Source organism: Molothrus aeneus, chromosome Z (genome assembly GCF_037042795.1).
Source record: "Molothrus aeneus isolate 106 chromosome Z, BPBGC_Maene_1.0, whole genome shotgun sequence".
NCBI lineage: Eukaryota > Metazoa > Chordata > Aves > Passeriformes > Icteridae > Molothrus > Molothrus aeneus.
The window spans coordinates 14,503,141-14,523,196 of NC_089680.1; the positions used below are offsets into that span (position 1 = coordinate 14,503,141).

At 37.0% G+C, this 20,056-nt stretch overlaps 1 protein-coding gene across 1 annotated transcript in view; it reads left to right on the forward strand.

The window, feature by feature from the left end:
* Positions 1-20,056, forward strand: part of SHC3 (SHC adaptor protein 3) — a 51,932-nt gene that overhangs the window by 14,654 nt on the left and 17,222 nt on the right. Inside the window, exons 2-5 of the mRNA XM_066569031.1 lie at positions 1,631-1,701; positions 13,745-13,808; positions 16,485-16,604; positions 19,735-19,788. Coding sequence (XP_066425128.1) covers positions 1,631-1,701; positions 13,745-13,808; positions 16,485-16,604; positions 19,735-19,788 — 309 coding nt within the window. The remainder of the gene's footprint in view (positions 1-1,630; positions 1,702-13,744; positions 13,809-16,484; positions 16,605-19,734; positions 19,789-20,056) is intronic.

Sequence of the window (20,056 nt, forward strand, 5' to 3'; positions counted from 1 at the left end):
GTATATGTAAAAAAAGGAATTTATTTGTAGTAAGATACAAGGATTGTCTAATTTTGCACTGATAGATGACAGTTTGAAAGTATGATCTTTAGCTTGAAAGCTCCATGTTCTAGGATCTCTTTAGACAAGACAATTTTTCAAAAAACATAGATTTGCAGATTTCTAAAATATTCTAGGAAATGGATCTTGAGATAACCTTTCTCAGAAACTGTGTGCTATAATAATGCAAGTTCAAACAATTTAATGTATAAGAGCCAGTTGATATTCTAGCTGATTTTATTCAATGTTGTGTTGATTTAATAGCATTTGATAGAAATAAATTAAGTAATAGTGGATATGTGAAAAAAAACCTAGATATTCCTTCAGCCTGTAAACATTTTATGACATACATGTTTCTATGGAAAATCTTAACTGAAATTCTACATATTACAGTTACTGATCCAGTCATTCTCTATTTAAAAGATTATCTATTCTGCAAAAATAAAAATCCCAAACAGGAAAAATCGTGGCCTCACTTGATTTTTGCACCAGTTTCATCCCAATAGATTGTATTATGCTGTCAAGATAGAAAAACTGATATAAAACTGATATAAGAACTGATATAAAAACACAGTGCTACAATAGCATCATGATCATCATTATCAGACTCATGATGTAAAGACTCCTCCACAATTCCCCAGACTTTCAAAAGTCCAGTGTATGGCTAAATACTTAACCTACATGCAAAGATACATGGGTTATGCCAGTCATGAGGCAGTTTCTGCAAAGGCACCATCCAAGTATCTGACAAGAGCTTTAGCTACAGTAGACTTTAGCATATGCAAGTTATGCCCACTTTTGGAAGCAAATCTAGAAGATTCACCCAAGTTTTTTCTCACTCCTAGTGATAGATGCTGTTGAATTTTAACATCTTTTATAATGGTACTCCCTTTTTTCCACAGAGATGAAGGGCAGAAATCTTGGTCAAAAAGTCTGATGTTGTCTTAATATTAGCTAACCTTCATGTCATTCCTTTCTTGAATGACCCTGTTAAAGCCATTTCCCAACATAGGTTATTAGTATATTGTGTTAGCATTTTCCACCTTTTTACTACTATAATAAATAAAAATACTAAATCACATCTATCCCTGAAGTGTTTATTAAGAAATTTGGTTGCTGGTGTTCTTTTCAGCTTTCCCTGTTATAAGTTGCCTTTTTTGTTCTAATGAGACTTAGTTCTCTCCCTTTTAAATAACTTTGTCCTATTGACCAATACCAGATAAATGTCCTTTACCACACTTCCTTTCTCATTAACATTATTTTTTACTTTGATTGTACCTAAAGTGGACCAATTAAGATAGAAGAAGACAAAAAAAAGCACAACAACAAATAATAAATTGAGTGTATTACAGTGACCAGGTTAAACATAAAACTATATGTTGAATGAAATGTGACACTTAAATAAAACAAAATGTTTATGGAAGAAATCTGTGACATAGAACAGCATAATCTCAACAACCTACTTTATGCATAGGATAAATCAAATGAAAAACTAAAAATTGCACATTGCCTTTTAATGGTGAGTTGCACTTTCTCCCAGACCTCAAGCCTAATTATAATACATTTTCCAACTGTTTCTTTTTCCTTACAGTACTTGGGCTGTATAGAAGTCTTACGGTCAATGAGATCTCTTGACTTCAGTACTAGAATGCAGGTTGCAAGGTAAGATTTCGTACAACTATGTTTTTTAAAGTAACTTCTGAATTGTGTCCCCAGAGTGAAAAGGTCAGAAAGATGTCAAAACACATGGTAAAGGATTTTTGGATACCATAAGTTCACTTTTAAATTTTGCTTTTACATGTAAATCTCTTATGTGGTATTAATACAGTTTCAGCAGGACTTAAAAGCTATTTTCTCTGTGGATTTTTGATGTGCCAGGAGCTACTTTAGAAAATTTTTGCCTGTTCATTATGCCAAGTAAGGCACTTATCTGGGTACCAATTTAATGGCATTTAAGCCAGTAAGAATTAGAATATGCTTAAAATCTATGATCTCAAGATTAATCTAGGGAGCTGGTTTGGAGCCCATGTTTATGGGTTTTATAGTAATTTCTTATGAAAAGTTTTCAGATTATAAACTATCTGCACAAAGAATATAAAGGAAAATATATCACCACAATGATATCAGAGACAAAAAAAAAAAAAAGAAGAATGATTTCTTTTTCAGACTGCCTGTAAGAAACAATAAGCTTGTATTAGGTTCTTATGAAAGTTCCTCTAAATGTGTAATGGTATTTTTGTAAGAGCAACATATAAGTACAAGACTAAAGAAGTAAAAATGCCCATGATTTTTTTTCCTATGAAGAATATTTTCTGAGAACTACAGGAATGGTGTTTTGCAGGTATTTTCACTTGAAAAACTGAGTCATTGATTTCAGAGGAATGTAGCATTGATGTCTTCTAGTAACTGGAGACCACTTTTTCAAATTCTGGAATTGAAATGATAAAAGAAATCCTTTTCGAAGAAACACATATAAAGTGATATGGCTGGATACAGTGCTTGTATTTCCACCCTTTGAGGCATCTTAGAGTTGACAATAAATAAATCTGTCATATACCATAAACAGCTAAATATTTCTTTTATTAAATGAGAAAAATAACTTGTTTTTAGTTTTGGATGCTAATCATATGGTCTATATGCATTGACTTTGAGTTACACCTGCATACAGCAGCTTTGAATTGGGTCATGTAAGTCCTCACAAAAAGTTAATCATTAATTTGTGAACATCCTACACTGATGAGAGGCATAGAAACCAAAGGACAGGTAAATGACAGAATCCTGTTTTTCAAACAATGCAATTTTACTACTGTACTTTTAAAAATGTATCATGTACATTTCTGATGTATTTCAGCAGTGACCTCTGAAAATTATTTAATATCTAAGCAGACTTGTAGTTCTAATGCAGGTGGTACATTTATGTTTACCCTTGGAAATTCAGTGATACTGGCTTGTGAAACAGTTGTGATAATTATTTGGCTTGTTTTCTATATCTGGAAGTGAATTAATCTTAATTTTTCTGCAGTTTCCTTCACTGTATGCCTTCATTGTAATAATGTTGTACTTTTCTTACTTTCTAGCTTAAAGGCACTACTCTGACATGCATACATAAGCATATTTGGTGATCTGAAGCAAACTGGTCTATGTATACAAAATGTATTTGCCTTGTAGTTCCTCCAATAAAAAAGTTTATTGGCTTCTACTGTGAAACAAACTTGGAATTGGTTTTTTTTTCTGTTGAAGTTATAGCATATATCACTACATGAAATCATTTTGTTATTTCACCTTCCTCTAATTATATCTAGAATATTTTTTTTTTTCAAGCAGGAAGCCGTATCTTTCCAGCTCACTTTTTATTTTGCATTCACGGTTTTCTATTTATCATTAAACAATGAAATCCCATCATTTTTGTAATGTAGTTCCTGATCTAAAATTTTTAGGTTTTTAGGTAGCTTTCGAGTCGGGACCTAGGATTTTAATCTGCATTTCATTAATTCATCTGCCTCTAGAAATCCCCTTGTCATGTCCTAGGTTTTCAGTGCTTACGCGCTTTGCTATGTAGCATTTCACATAAAAACCTTTTTTTTATTAAGAAAATATTAAGGAATTGCCAGAATTCACACATGCTATTTAATTTTCTGGTGTGTTTTAAGAAACCTAACATAGGCTTCAAGGTATGTACTGAATTAATAAGACTGATGTTCTGATATTACAGGCACCAATTCCCTCTTAAGAAGGCACCTGGTACCAAATCATCTGTGCAGCCCTTTGATTGCAAATAAAATAAAAGCACCTGAAAGTTACATTTATGTCTACTACATCATACATATATTTTTAGGTATGTCCATTGCTGATTTCTCTGCAGCTTGCCATCACCTGATGGCTCCTGATGTGGTGTGGCCAAGGCTTAGGTCTGTAGTGTTAGCTGTGACTGCATCAGCCAAGGAGCCAGGGTCCATAGCTGAAGTAAAAGCTTCTCTGTGTAAACCCCTCTGTGCTATTTCCTCTCTCCAGAGAAATAGATGTCACAGCAGCTGTGATCCCTTTCTGACCCACAACTTTATAAATTGATCCTACTGCATGCATCACACCTGTTGTATCTGTTATTTTTTCAAGACCTTTCAAAACCAGTTATAGAAGAAAGTGATCTGTCTTGGACTGATATGACTTCTGGCATTATGCAGTATTAAAAAAAGTAGAAAAAAATGAATCAAGTTACTTGATTTATTGTGAAAGCCTGGATGCATTTCTTCCTAATAAGTAGGCATCATCTTTGACACATAGAAAGCACTTACTCCCTTTCTAGCACTGCATCACATGCCTGTCCCTGCCTCTTTTGTTAACCTTAGTTTTTCTCCATGTTGCAGAGCTTAAACACAGGAAGTCAGTTATTAGGAATCCTAAATTTGCCTGTTTTCTGCCTTCAAGTTTTTGCATATGTCACTTTATTTGTCTGTCAGCTTTGAGGATGAGCAAATCCCCAAAAGTTAAATAAGCAGCATCAGTTCCTAGAAGAAAAAATTGTGGGGCTCAGTAATGGGAGGGTAAGACATGTAGTCTCCTGCTCTGCTTGAAAACTCCTGGTGTTATTTTAGAAAAACTCTTAGTCCCAGTCACAGACAACTCTGTGATTAAATGAATTAGTGCTTGTAAATGGCACTTAAATTGTTGAGTGAGCACTTAGAAATTACTTAAAAATTGGACTGAGATTTCCACTTATCTGGTGAATTAGAGGTAAGAAATTCATGTGAAAAGGTTGTGTAGATAATTGGAATGGCTTTGAAATCACAGCTGTTATAATGCATTAGGAAAGTATATACATCAGTGTGCATGCATGGATGTATCTGACAAATGAAGAACTTTGGCTTCAATTTCACAAGCTGCATCAAAGCCCCAGAGTAAATACTTTGGTCAGCAGCCTTTCTTTCCTTATTGCAGTCCTGTAAAATATTGACTTGTGCCATCTAATGCTGTCTTACCTATCCTATCCTGTAACTTGTATTTGTTTTGCCGTTTCATTTTTTGTACAATATAATGTTAAAACTTGTAGCAATAAATTTATCCTCATGTGAGAGCAGTGAGCGAACACTTTCACTTGGCATACTCTTCATCAGATCTTAATAACCTTGGTGGCACCTTGCAGTGATATTACTGCCCTAATTTTGAGTTGAAGGAAAAATGAACAGTTATGTAAAATTTCTAACAGTTTTTTGCCTTTATCATTACACATATTCTCAAGTCTCAAGATTCTCTCCTTACAGGGGAAATAGAAGAACTAGAGTAGTATTAATTAGTTGTATTGTATTTATTCTTTCCTTTAATGAATGTAATGTCATGTGAATCTTTGAGCAAATAAGAGGATGCGCCAGACAACGGTCAGTCATTACACATAATGATAAATGAAAGCCAACTGAATTCACGTGTTGCATCTTTGATTACCCAGTGATAATTCTTGTAACACATGTGAAGTCAAGATGACTTTCTTGGGCAGCAAGACAAAAGCATTTAATTTTCAACGTAGTGGGGGAACAGCAGACAAGACTACTGAGCTAACCGCGGGTGGCAAGTGGTTAAAATTCATCTGAAACCTACCATCATCGTCATAGAAAGGGGCCACTCTTAAGCTTCTGTGGCCAGGCTCTTTATGCCTTCAGGCTTTTTGTAAAAAAAATCTTAACAATCAGGTAAAATTCTTTTGAAATATGTGCAGTGTTTGCAGTTCATGTAATATGTTTGTTTGGTTATTGTTAAAGCTATAGTAGAATAATGTGTCCTTTTTAATGCACCTCACTGTCATGGTGTGCATGAGTGACTTATGCACTGGTTTGAATTAGATATTGCATGCACTGTTTGTTGTACATCTGAGTCTGAACTACAAGGATGCATGTTCACTGGCATTTAATTGAACAAAATCCATTTACTGCATGCAGCATCATGAAGTCACACCGCCCCATGCTGAGTAAAATATTACGTTGCACGTTGTTTTAATAGCAGTAGGTCAGAGGATGGAAATACCTCATATCAGCAGTGGACCCAAATCCAAACTCTGATCTCAGTAACTACATTAACTCTATTGGAACGAGCAGCTTGAAAAGTATTCCTCTCCAAATTTGAGGCCTGAACTTTATTCATAAAATTATTAAACCAAATCCATTTATGCCAATATCCCTGGAGAAGAGATGGTAAAAATCCAAATATTAGAGTTGTATTTGAGTCCAATGCTAAACAATATGTTTAATTGATGTAGTGTTTCACCTGTATCTGTGTTGTTTGCAGAAATTGTCAGCAAGCATCACTGAAAGAAAGGGTGGAAGACATTGAAAAGCAAGAATGTGTCTCCTGTGATTCTTAAAGGCTGAAAGGTAATCTGTTATCTGCAGTGAATTCTGCATTCAGTGTCCTCCTTAACATGCTGTCATGCTTAGAGGTGAGTGTGTTTTATCTCTGCTTTCTTCCACGAGAACTCTGTCTGTGCGGTGGTGTTAGGAGATGGCAGAACACATAGACCATTTGCAGTTGCAGGAAGAGGTGGGCAGAGCTACTTCAGAGTCAAAGCTGTGGGAAGCATGAGGTGCTAGCTGCTGCTTGGTTCACTAGGAAGCAGGAGTCTCAAAAGTGGATGGAGACATCCTTATAATTCATACAGCATACCTCTGAGCGGGACAATGACAACTATAGTGCCTGATAGATTTTGAATAATTTACAATTGCTAGTTAAGCTGTTATTAGCACAGACATGTGGTAGAATATGTTTTTGTATGCCTAAGACTGGAATCTTTCCTTTTCAATGTGGTATTAGTTGGAAATTGTTACCTAATATTTAGAATAATTTTACTAATACATGGTAATGCAAAGCCAGAATGAGAGCGATTAACTGAGCTCCCCCAGTCCATGTGCCTTTTAAAGTAAAGAAAGAACCTCTCGGAGGATGGGGAAGGTAGAAAGTTGGAAGCCAAATAATCAGGGAAGCAGTTACAGATATCACTGTGTCCTGGATTTTCAGAAAGATAGTGACTCCACATGGGTCTGCAGAAGCATGACCTGAAGCAGAGTAGTCTTAAGACATTTTAAATGAAAATTACAGTACAAAGTTAACAACTGACAGAAATCTGGAAAGCAAAACACTCTCAAGTTCTGCTAACAGCACCTGGCAGCTTGATTACACAAATAATTGATGACATGAGGAATTTGTGTTTTGTTCACTTGATATGTCCAGTCACACCAGACAGTTCATCAATGCTGAACAGTCCTTTTTGGCAAACACAGCCCAGATATTTATAAAGTGTCATCTGTCTTACACAGAGCTTTTGTAAGATACCTATCCAAAGTCGTGCTTTGGACATGAAGTCAGGCATTAGAGAAAAATATTGTTAGATTCAATGTTTTCACTCTACTTCTGTGAAGTTTCCTGTGTCTGCCTTTGAAATATCTGCTAATATCTACTCTTTGAGAGAAAATACTTTAGTAAATGAACTGAGGCTCGGCCCAGTTTGGAGATTACTAGGATCCTGATTAAGCAACAGAAAACAATTTTAATTTTTATCTCCAGGACTATGATAAGTAGCTAGAGACCAGGCTGAGTGGAAAAAAGCCTGAAGGTCATAAAAGATATTAAGGGATTGAGCTACTTAGCAGATGTAAACCTTAAAGAACCTTTTTTAAGATGCTTTTGGTGTCATTGTCTATATTCTTGACAGTTAGAGGGCTGTCTATAAGGAAGGTTTTGTAGCTGTACATTCAAAACCAAGATTTCATATACCCTTACTTTATGTTCATCAAAGCTCTGTAGGCATCCAGAGTTAAGAGATATAGTTAAGGTGTGCCAGTAGGATAAACAAGTTTCACTCTACATTTCTTAAATAGGACCATTGTTCAGAACTGTTGTGTTAGAAGAAATCATCAAGATCAGGTAGATTTTTATGTTCCTGATGAATGAGACTGGGTTTTCTGAAACTTACTTGCATGTTATAGAAGAAGGTATAAATTTTAAAGTTGTATCAAATATTCCTTAACAAGTTAGGTCATCTGTAAATACCGAGAACAGAGCGCTGAGCATACCAATGGATAAAGAGTTTCTTTGCCAGTGAAATCAAAAGAGTCCTTCAAACTGCATTGGTTTCTCTTAGGAGATCAATGAAAGTCTCACACTGAAGATGCAGGAGCATAAGAGTAAGTATCATTAGATAGATTGCAAACTACATATCTAATGACATGTGGTATTCAAAGCCAACCACCTGAGTGTATAATTTATTCAGTAAAGCAAAAATTAAGTTGGCCAGCTTCCTTTCATTTTCTGCTTTTAGATTTTCTACATGTGAGAAAACTCCATGTGAAGAAAAAGAATGGGTAGCTGACAAAAAGAAAAAGAAGAGTCGTCTCCATGCTCTACAAGTGACACCAGCTTGCGCAATACATCTGCTTGATGTCACCTTATTCCACAAAAGTTTTCTTCCAGGTTTTCCATGAAGACAGGCTTCACTTTGGTCAGGATGGTAACAAATGACATCGTTTGGTCTCTGCTCCAGTTTCTGTGGGGGTTTCCCCTCAGGGGTGCTGCTGCATGGTACTCTGGATGTGTGGCAGTAGGTGCATCTTCGCCACAGTTAGCCTCCCCTTTCTTTCCATACTGTTGATTCGTTCTCCTTAGCTACTTGTTCAGCCTTGCACCCTTCAGACATGGTCAATCTGCTGTCAAACTGGTTTAGTCTTTGGATGTTGTCAATGTCCCCTGTGCTACTTCAGACAGCGCATGCTCGTTTTGCCTGTTTTGCAAATGAACAAGAAGTATTTCAATTATTAAACAGACTTCTAAAAATGTATTTTTGGTCTCTGTTTCTTTTTTTTTATTATTTTCTCAGAAGCAAGTTATTTTTAAATTTAGTACAGACTTTCTCCTCAGCAAATACTGGTACAATATTTAGTAATGATTAAAATTGACAGGAACTTAGTACTGTTAAGAAATAACTGTGAACCTTCTGAACAGTTCTTCCATTTAAAAAGTCAGTCTTTTGCTGTCTGTTTTTCAACCTGTGAAGTCCTAAGCTTTTGAGGTGGGGAGAAGTAAACTTGGGAACTACAGGGCACTAGAATATCTTAAAAATAGAGTATTAGTAGGTTTTAAATATTTTGAAACAAAACATTTCATACTAAAATGTAGTCACATTTTCTCATCTCATTATTTGAGATGGTTTTACTTTTTTCAACTATGCTGAGAAAATCTGTGGTTTTTCTATGTGTATGTAATTTTCCTGAAATATGAGTTCCAGAATTCTGGGGTTTAATCAATTAAATAATATTAATTAAGAACAGGAACACCACAATCAAAAAATGGAGAGTATTTTCATGTGATGATGTTTCATAGAGGAACACATTTGAACTTCCTGAGTGGACTATGTATAACAGAATAAAATATCACTAAAGCTATGAACGATACCAGGGCATTAGCCTTTTTAATGGAACTAAATGGCAATGTAAAATGTCCTTTCCTCTTTCTCAGATGTCAAGCCACTTTAAAGCAGTATAGGTCAATCTCAGAAAATGAATATTGGTGATTTTTTACTGAATGCACTTGAATGCTGAAATTATATTCAAAATATGCAACATGTTTTGTGCCAAGAAAATGACTCTACAGTATGACCATCTGCAAAGCAGAAAATACTCTTGGGCAGATTTGGAACTCAGCATGTGGTCCTTACTGCAGACGGCACAATAACTAATTTTACAAGAGATCAGCATAACTCTACACTGATTTTTATCTGAGCCTAGCTAATTAAGCAGAATGTGGCTTAGAAAGGTGTAATATCTGTCTATGTCAAATAATTTTCCTATTAGAAAGGAAACAATTGTAATCACATCCAGCTTTCCCAAATTGTGCAATATCTAGCCAGATATATATGCAGATATATACAGAACTTTTGGTTTTGCCTTCCTTAGGCAAGGGTTTCCATGCACAAGTCAGGTGATGGCAGGATCAGCCTGGTGGCAATACCCGTTCCTGGGCTTGATTTGTATATCAGGTGTTCGTGCTGCTGAGGCATTTCCAAATTTGATTTGCTGACAAAAAGTGGTTACATCTACCCTGTCCTTCCTAGCAGTGCAAGCTAAAAAGAAGTCTTTAGGCCATCCTTTCAACATCACCAGGCAGTCTGGCTATCTGGTTGGGGAACTGTCACAGAATCATAGAATGGTTTGGGTTGGAGGGGACTGTAAAGACCATTCATTTCCAATCCCCTGCCATGGGCAGGGATACCTGTCACTGGACCAGGTTGCTCGCAGCCCCATGCAACCTGGTCCTGAACACTTCCAGGGCTGGGGCACTCACAGTTTTTCTGGAAAATCTGTTCCAGTGCATCACCTCCCTCACAGTGGAGAATTTCCTCCTAATATCTTGTCTCAACCTACCATTTCAGTTTGAAGCCATTCCCATCATCTTATCACTAAATGCTCTTCTAAAAAGTCTCTCTTCACCTTTCTTGTAGTCTCCCTTCAGCTGCTGGAAGACAGCTGTTAATTCACCCTAAAGCCTTCACTTCTCAAGGCTGAGGAACCCCAATTCTCTTAGCCTCTTATCATGGAAAAAGTGCTCCATTCCTCTAAGTGTCTTGGTGGCCCTTGGATAAAATACATATTTAGTGCAGTGACAGATGTTTAGTCGTCCTTATTCTTTTTATTTTCTTCAAATACTGCTTCTAGACTCCTTAACTCCCACACAGGAAAAGTACTGTGCCTTCTGTTGCAGGCATGCAAAGAGTTGCTGCCAGGACACTCTGACCTTGATTACACAGAATTGCTCTATGAATATGTTTTCTGAAGTTCCCAGCATTTTCACTAAAAGCATTGTTAACTTGAACCCTGCAGTTGCTTGAATAGATTTAGTATTCACAGAGGTTTAAAACCCAAAGACTCCCAGTCTTCCCATAGCCTTTGGGAACACTGAGTTCTGTAAAACCAAGATATTTTACCAAAAGGAAGACAGATAGCAGGAAACTGAAGAGTGCTTTTTTATGGAGTGAGAAGACACGTAGCCCAGTTGGGGTTTCTTTTTGTTTATGGGGCGTTTTTGTTGGGTTGGGGTTTTTTTTGGTTGGTTGGTTGGTTTTCTTTGTTTGTTAGGGGTTTTTTTAAAGTCTTCTCTGCTCTGCCAAGACAGGGCATGCAAGGAGAAATCAAGGCTGCCTTGCCCTGGGTTTCACCTTTTTCACCTGGTTATTTCCACTCCTATCTCAAGTGGCAGTTTTGATCAACAAGGTCCTTGAATCAGATGAATCTATTCAGTAGCACAATTAATGTCTGGTTATCAGGAGCTGGCAGATAGGAGAGGTACTGCTACAAGACCCAACCCTCCCCTAGAAAAAAAACAAGATTGCATATGTGTTTTTGTTGGGTGCAGTGGCCTGAAAATCCCTTTGTCTTTCTCTAAGTTCTGTGCTGCCACTACAGAGAGAAGATGATGTGGGCAAATAGGAAGAGAAAGGAAATGATAGACTAATTTAATAACTAATCCCTCAAGCACATATCTCAGGAATCCAAGTCCTTTCTGTGAGACTCAAAACCTACAAGGTATCTCAATGTACCAGCTGAACCACTGGAATAGACAAAGAGGTTACAAGTGTTGGTGATGTCTCTGTGAGAGCAGCTTGCAGTCAAAATGCCTGGGAAACTAAGACACACCTGGTGAAGCAAGAGGCATGGGTCTGAAAGACTGAAGTGGGTTGGAGACTGCCACTGGCCTGAACTTCCCATTCTATTACCTCCAAAGGATTTGCTTCAGCAGAAGAAAGAGATGGGAAACCACAAGTTTTAGCTCTGTAGCCAGTGAGGATGACTCTGTAAAAGATGATGTCTGCTTGTTTTTCATGAGTCAAAGAAAAGCATTTTTAGTGAATTTTTGAGAGGCGTACTATTTACTTTTCCCTGGTTACATTTTCAGGAGTTATCCTTGTCTCAGTATTATGGTGATCACTGTCTGATGCCTGCTGTGCTTTATTTCCAAGATGCATCAGACATGTTCTTTTAAACCAACTGCTTTTTACTTGCCCTGTAAGAAAATCTAGTAATTACTTTAACTGAAACACTTGTTTGGAGTAAAAAAAATGTGGTGAAGGTGGGAGCTAAATACAGGTGCTGAACCGTGAAATGGGGTATTGTAGCTATAATGGTCTGAGTGCATATGCAAGGCAGGGTTTGTAGTGAGAGGCAATTTTATTAGATAAACAGATGTAGGTGGGGGAAAAAAAGGCATAGGACAAGTTACGGAACAAACCACCTCTTCTCTAGACCTGAAGAAAAGATAGTGTGCTTGAAAGATTTTTTAACCATCTCTTGCTATAAATCTCACACTACTTCAGAATGGCAGGACTGTAAACCTGCTTCAAGGTGTGTTCCATTCCCCCAACCACTCATCTCCCCAAACCAATAAAATGTGATTCTTCCAGGTGATTCCAACTTTGAACTGGGTCCAAGCTAAAAGCGCACAAGGCATGACTGTATGTCAGTTACTGATAGCCACCTGATATAATCTGTCATGTTTGCTAAGCCATTACAAGTTGAATGCTGATTTATGTGTATGACATTGTTCTCCTGACTCACTTGTTGATCCTGTGCAGAGTTGGAATATACAGCACATGGCATAAAGTTAATATCATTTATGTCTTTATCTAAATGATGTTTCAAGGTTTTGATTATTTTGGCTGTTCTTTATCTTGTAGTTCATTGTTGCCCATTATTTTGTTTTCTGGTTTGGTTGGTTGGTTGGTTGGTTGGTTTGGTTTTGAGTTTTGGGGGTTTTTGCTTAAAATATTTGTTATTTGCATGGTTTTGGCTCTAAATATAATCTGCTGTTAGTCTCAATGCATATAAGAAATAGTTAAACAAGGCTGGGAGTCACCTTTGCTCGCTCCTGTGAAACCATTCTGTCTTGCAGTGGGACAAGCCTATTAAAGTCCTGTGCCTAGTGGTCAGAGGGAAAGCCTGTGTGTGTACAGGAGCAAATTCTAAACACTGACCAGATTAACCATTCAGAAAATAAGTTGCCAAATACTGAAAGGAACTGTAAGATTTGTTTGGAGCAGTATGATTTCAAGAGTTTTTGTGATGTAGAGTTACTCTTCTATGAAAGGGTAAAGATTCAAATCCACGTTGGATATGCATTTCTTTCAGTCAACCTGAGTGTGATGGGAAGAATGAAGCAATGTAAAAAAACTGAAATAAATTATTGTTTCAGGCAATGATATTCCCTGTAATATAAATGTAAGGCCACTAATAAACTACTCAGACTGTTTTGAAATAGTATAAATTAAAATGTACATCCCATGTACTGTATAGAATGTCCATATTACTAAGGGTTCTGATCCTGTCTAAATCCTGGTGGTTTTGCTCTGACTGGAAAAGTGCATACTATAGTAGTAAGAAAGATTATGCTTTCTAACTCTCACATTAAAAGAAACATTTTTTTTTTAAAGGTGTTAACCAATGTACAAAAGTGAGACTGGAAGGATGGTATTATGAGCAATATTCTAATTTACAGTGAGAAAAGGTCTTTTTAATAGTGTGAAGAAACATTCTCTTTTTTAGAGGAAAGCTAACTGACCTACTAACTATCTTCACTTGTGCACAGAAATACAGTTGAAACTGTTCTCTCCAGTGCATTTCAAGCGTAATGAAGAAACACACACATTCTTTTGCCATAAAGCTTTTTTCTGTCTCTTCAGGGAAGCAATCAGTCGTGTTTGTGAAGCCATGCCTGGTGCCAAAAGAGCCTTCAAGAAACGAAAGGTATTTTTTTTTTTTTGTAGTGCAGTTGACTGTATTTTCTCTGTACAGCACAGTGGAGACCTGGCACAGCAGGCAGGTGACTTTAAGGCAGCTTTGAGAATTGCAGTTGATTAATCATTTAGAGTACTGGCTGTTTTTACTCACTGTATGTTGTCACTTGCCCTTTTGGTCAGAATCTGCTTTTGTACGCATCTGGAAATATAAGTACATCTAGGATGAAGATTGTGCCTTTGTGTTCCTTCCATAGAAGCCTCCTCCTTTTACTTTCTTTCTTTTGTAGATTGTAGGTGGAAGAGTTAAAACCAACAAATGGGATGCCTTTCCATAAAATGCATGAGTAAATTATGGAAATAGGTGCTGGAAGATACAGCAGAAGCCCAAAACATACATAGTTTTGAAAGTGACTAGATTTGTTCTTGAAAGATAGATATACTGATGACATTTAAAGACTTTGGTTATCACTGATTTCTGGAAATGGAAAGAGCATATGAGGTGATCCTTTGCTACCTCCGCTTTTTCCATAAACACCGGTGGCTGATGCTCAGTGTCCAGTGCTGATGGTGAGTCCAGCGTGTACCTGACATCATTACTACCTTGCTTTTATTTTTATTTGTGTGCTGGGAGTTAGTCTTCATAGAGGGAGAGGAGGAAGCCTTGGCTCAGCTCCTGCACTGATGGCTCTCAACAGTCTCTTCCAGAGACCTGCGAGCAAAGCTGGGATGTGGTGCTATCTCTAAGGGAAGAAACATAGAAAGTAATTAATTATGGCCCTTGTGTGTGTTCTTGGGCAGAGGAGGAGAATGTGCAGGTGAAGGAAAAGGTCTGCCTGCTTCCCCAGCTGCTCCACCATGTAGGCAGAATATCAGCAGAAAGAAATACCATGAAATGCCACTTGTTTGCAATGGAGAATCATACCTTAGTAAAATCAGTCATATGTGACACGTGTCACAGTGTGATTGGAAACTGTGTCAGAAATTAGGCTATAGTTTCACCTCCACCAAATTTATCTCATTGGCGTTTCTTGGTTCTCTGGCATTTCATTTTAAATTTGAAAGTAAAGACAAAAGTATCTTTCTTCTTGGAAAGCATAATGACACAAAATACAGCTGAAAAAATAAGTTAAACAGAGTTCCAAGTGACTAGTGAGACACCTTGCTGTATTACAGATTTTAAAAGTAATGTTGCTTGTAAGTTGTTGAAAAGAGCAACAGAATTTCAGATAAATATCAAAGACGTGTCTTTTGCTGGTCTGTACATTCATCATGTTTCTCCCACTAGTGGCATATCAATTTGGTTAAGGTGACATGTACTTCCTGAAGCCAAATTTTCACACTTTACCTGCAGTATGGGTTGTAATCCTTAGGCATGACTCGGGAATCATGAAGGATTAAGGAAAGAGGAGATACAGAGATACTCAAAAAGAGTTTGTTCAAAAGAGAACTTAATGAAGTACTAGCTCTGTAACATGAAAGGGTTGAAATAGTGAAGCACATATTACATAGGAGCAGTACGTACGTAGTGTGTTTTTAATCACTTAAACAGAAGGGAAAGATGATTAAATTAAATGCATGTAAACTTTCAGGACTGCAGAAGCTCAAGTGTGTCCAGACTGCTAGGAACAATACCATCTATGCTTGCAGGCAGCTTAGAACAAGTGCAAACATAGTGGCAGAAGAGCACTGTCTCCAGTCATTTTGTGTTTATATACTAATGACCAGCACAAATATTCACCAGTGCAAATAGAGCAAGTTAAAGGGCTCGGTCTGTGACTGCTGGGCAGCCTTGTTTTTTACAGGCTGTGGTTACTTGAATGTGACTGCTCTCACGCAGCTATGTGGTCCCCCATAGCTGTCAAAGGTGAGAAATTTATGAATTTTGATTTGACAGCATAATTTCTATTGCTGCAATACCTCTGAAGAGCTGGTGAAATGCCTATAAAAGTTATCAATACTATTACATCCCCTGTATTTACATTCATAGACTTATTCTCTGATAATGTTTAGATGCATATTTTACCCCAGCACAAAGAGGTTTTATTTGTCTATATCTGGCTTTAACCTACTCTTAAGTCTACAAGCAAAGTCATAGAATGGTTTGAGGTTGGAAGGGACCTTTAGAGGTCATCCAGTCCATAATACTCTGTATCCCATTTTGTGAGCCTTCCATCGGTATCACTGGAGTCCCACTTTCCATGTTGCAAGGGGGTAGAACAGTCAGTAGATGTAGAGCAAACAGTAAATTTCAAGAGTTGAATATATTTTTATAGAACAAGCACATTTTTGTTTTAAGATACTGACTGAAGGCATTCATCTTAGTCTGCTTACTTGGTCCCTTGGTGATGATGACACTAGTGCTGTCTCACAAAACCGCTATTTTTTATTTTTGGTGAAGAGTATATGAAGAACTGTTTGGCTAGTATCACTATTATTATTATTTATTATTATTATTTTTATTATTATTATTATTATTATTATTATTAGTAGTAGTAGTAGTAGTAGTGGTATAAATGAGAAATAATTTCCAGAGGAAAACAGCTGTTGCAAATTAATGATCTTTGAAAAGTCATAAATTTTTTAGAAGCCTTTAAGGTCACCACTAACCCTGCATACAATGAAGGTCATTCAAAAAAAAGAAAATCAGAGAACAAAAATCTGCTTTTTCCCCCCCTCCTCACAGCCACCAAGCAAAGTCCTTTCTAGCATCTTGGGAAAGAGCAATCTTCAGTTTGCAGGAATGAGCATAATGTTGAATATCTCCACCAGCAGCTTAAATCTAATGAATCCAGATACAAAACAGGTGAGTGTAACTTCTGTATTAACTTGTGAGGCTTTTGATGAAGAGCCTGCTGCACAATTATTTGCTGTCTGCCAAGTACTCAGTTGCTCAAAATTATTCCTCAATAATGTCATAAAATGAATGAACTCAAAATATAATCATAGTGGAAGTCAGCTTATTTCACTATTCAACACAGTTTTGATAAATTATTTTCTTCTTGCCATGTTTCAGGTAGATGGGTTTTGATATTAAAAGACCTGTGATGTGAAATACCATTATCTGGTTGTGGGAGTTCTTATTGAATAAAATTACAAACTTTCAGAGTCATAAAAGGGGTGTGCTTGGAGCAACAACTAAAATACTGAATGTATGTCCCCAATTTTGTTGTTTTCTTCTCATTTAGAGTTGAGAGTTTACCCTAAAGGGCAAACTGTTCCTGAGGTGCTGCCAAAAATACAGCCTCAGGGATTTTGCAGTGCAGTGAAAGGCCAGTCTTTTAGAGAGACAAGGCAGCCTTTTTAAAGTAGCTCATTTCTTCTTCTTCACTGTGCTGAAGGTACAGACAGAATTTGGGGAATCACTGCAGTGGTTTGTGAATGATGTATGAGATGAGAAAAATCCTTGCTCAGGGTATATATAAAAAGGAAGCAGACAGACATGCGTAGCCACTGCTGTGCTATTTGCTGTGAGCCACATATTGCATTAGGGCATGCAACTTTCTGCCCAGATACAGAGAGAAAAGAAGTAAAATTCCTACTGATGCCTTTGGGGCCTCAGGGTTAAAAAGTAAGAAAGAATATATATACCATTTATTAAAAAGCTTGCTGTTCTTTACTATGTTTTCATTCGTATATCTTCATTCTTATCCTTATTTAGAAAACATCACAATCCTCTGCAGTGAGCATTGAGACTGGGGGAGCAGGGGCGTGACTGGCTGCAGTAGTCTGTAGCCTTACTATGGAATATGAACAGCAGTGCTTCTCATAAGGACAATTACTCCCCTCAGAAGCATAAGAACGTGATGTTAATTAGCTCTACCAAGGAAGTGCCAAACACTGAAAGTCAGCTTGTCTTCAGTCAATGCTAGGACAGAAATGTAGTTAAACTCATTTATTTCAAAGAGTCATCCCCTACATGTTTTGCCTTTTCTCTGAATTGACAAAACTGTTCATCTTCCTTTTATATCATTCTTTTTGAGGTAGACACTTCTGGGTGCTGCAGGCCTGAGAAATGTCTGGTTTCTCAGAGGTCCCTGATCTGGCTGTGGCCTCCCCTTTTTCTTGTTTATGCCAAGGATTTGCTTTGCAGATAAGCATGGCCCAGCAGCTTTGCCCTTTGAAGCTCCATACAGGAGGATAGCTGCAAACTTCTGTAATAGTGTCTTTTTCCTGGCAGATCTGAAAGGAAAGAAAAGACAAGCCAGGGTTGTTGGCCCTTGTGGTAGAAGGAAAGCACGTACTCCTGCACAACAGTTCTGTGAACATATTGAGCAGGGATGAGTGGAACATGATTTTGTTTTGCTTATTTCTTTTAAATGAAGGTTGGCGTAGATTAAAAGGTTTTCTGAGCTGTATGCCAACATTAGTGAATTGCTTTATTTTAAGCAATGCAAGGCATTGATAGTTTTCTGTATCTCTTTTCAGTATTTTGATATTGGTAGAGATGAGGTGGGGAATACCCCAACTTCAAACTAAATTAGCTGTGGCATTCAAAAAAATGCCTGACTTGAACTAATGTTTTCAAGCACTTTTCAGCTTCCTTAAAATTTGGAAAAAATTAGTTTAGTGACAGTCTGAAGTAATTTTTTTTACATGCTAAAATAGAAGATTAGGTTATTTGCACATGTCAAGATAATGATAATATGAAATTGCGTAACAGAACTTCACTACTTTAGTTCTATTGTTGGGATAATCTACATTCTATATATATTCTATGTACTATATATTCAATTTTTACTTCTTTAAGAGAAGGAAATCCTCACTGCTGAGTAGCAGAACACTAATTTACAAGTGTACTCTTAAAAACTAACCACATCTTTGGAGGATGTTGTGGGACAAGCAGGGCTATTGAAAATGAAGTGCTCTTTACATGAAAGAAACACTACAAATAGTAGTCACCTCTCTCTGACTTAGTGAAGCAGCAAGATTCAGAGAAAGTTCTGTCAGATTTTTTTCTTTCCAAGGAAGGCAGTTGATAGTTCATGTCTTTAAGAAGCAGGTTAGGGAAAACAGCACAGAGAATAGTTTTCTACCCTATTTTGTTTTTTCCAGAATGGTTTGTTGTGTGTGGCTTCCTCTTCAAAGTGAAGAACCAAGATCTTAATTCTTATTGTCAGATGCTCTGAGGCACTTAACAGCAGCCTGTCCCACCCCAGATGAATCCCTTGGCATGGCTTCTGTGACTCAAATATCAAGTGAAAATTTCTTTCAAATGACCTTTTCTTTCTTGGTTGTTACATTATTTCATTATTAAAAGATTTTGTACATTGATTCTCAGAATAGCAGAGATGTTCTGCTTTTATTAGAGGTTCAGGACAAATTGTCTTTTCCCAGAGAAATATCATATTAATTCAAATTGTACATAAGCAATTTGAATTTCAAATGCCCTGGAGTGTGCCTGTGAATTTGTCCACAATACTACACTGCAGCTAGATTCAAAATTCTGTTTGCATATTGTAAACATGTTGATGTTTGAAACATAAAATGACACAGTAGGTATTGGATGCAATGTTAGGAATCTTAGCTGGTGTAGAGTTGGCATGGTTTCATTGATTTCACCAGAGTGGCATCAGCAGAAAAATGGTTTGATGAATAGGACCTTTTGTTTCATTCATCATTATCTGTAATAAAGAAAGTGAGTTTTAGCAGATTAAAATTTCTCCAAAGACACTTTCCGACAGGTCTGTATGATTTACTAGAGTTCTGAGTACATTTAGCAATCTTGCAGTATCCTGATATATTTTAAAGAACACCGGAACAGAAACATTTATCCTTAAGTTTGTTTATATTATCATGCTGCTCTTTGAAGTCCCTGTAGGTAATTTTGATCTTGATTTTGGATTTTCACCAGCATACAAGCAAAAAACTGAAATCAGAATTGCAAACTGTAAGAAACCCATCTGACTCACACTTATTCTTTCTGATCCATACAGATCATAGCAAATCACCATATGCAATCCATCTCCTTTGCGTCTGGAGGTGATCCGGTAAGCATTTCTGTAAAGCCTTCTCCCACACAGAAACTGCTTTACGAGGGCCGTGTGACAAAATTTAAAGCACATCTTACTAAAAGAAAAATACAACCACAACTCAACTCCTGTTTCTTCTTTCATAAATTTTTCTTGATTGTTGCGATCAAGCTCTGTTTGAGGGGAATGGCTGACAAGCGTTCATGTATCCCCCCCTTTGGATGACTGTAACAAAAACTATCAAGGGGCTGTAAGCATTCATATAGTAACTGATAAGCAGGGCTTT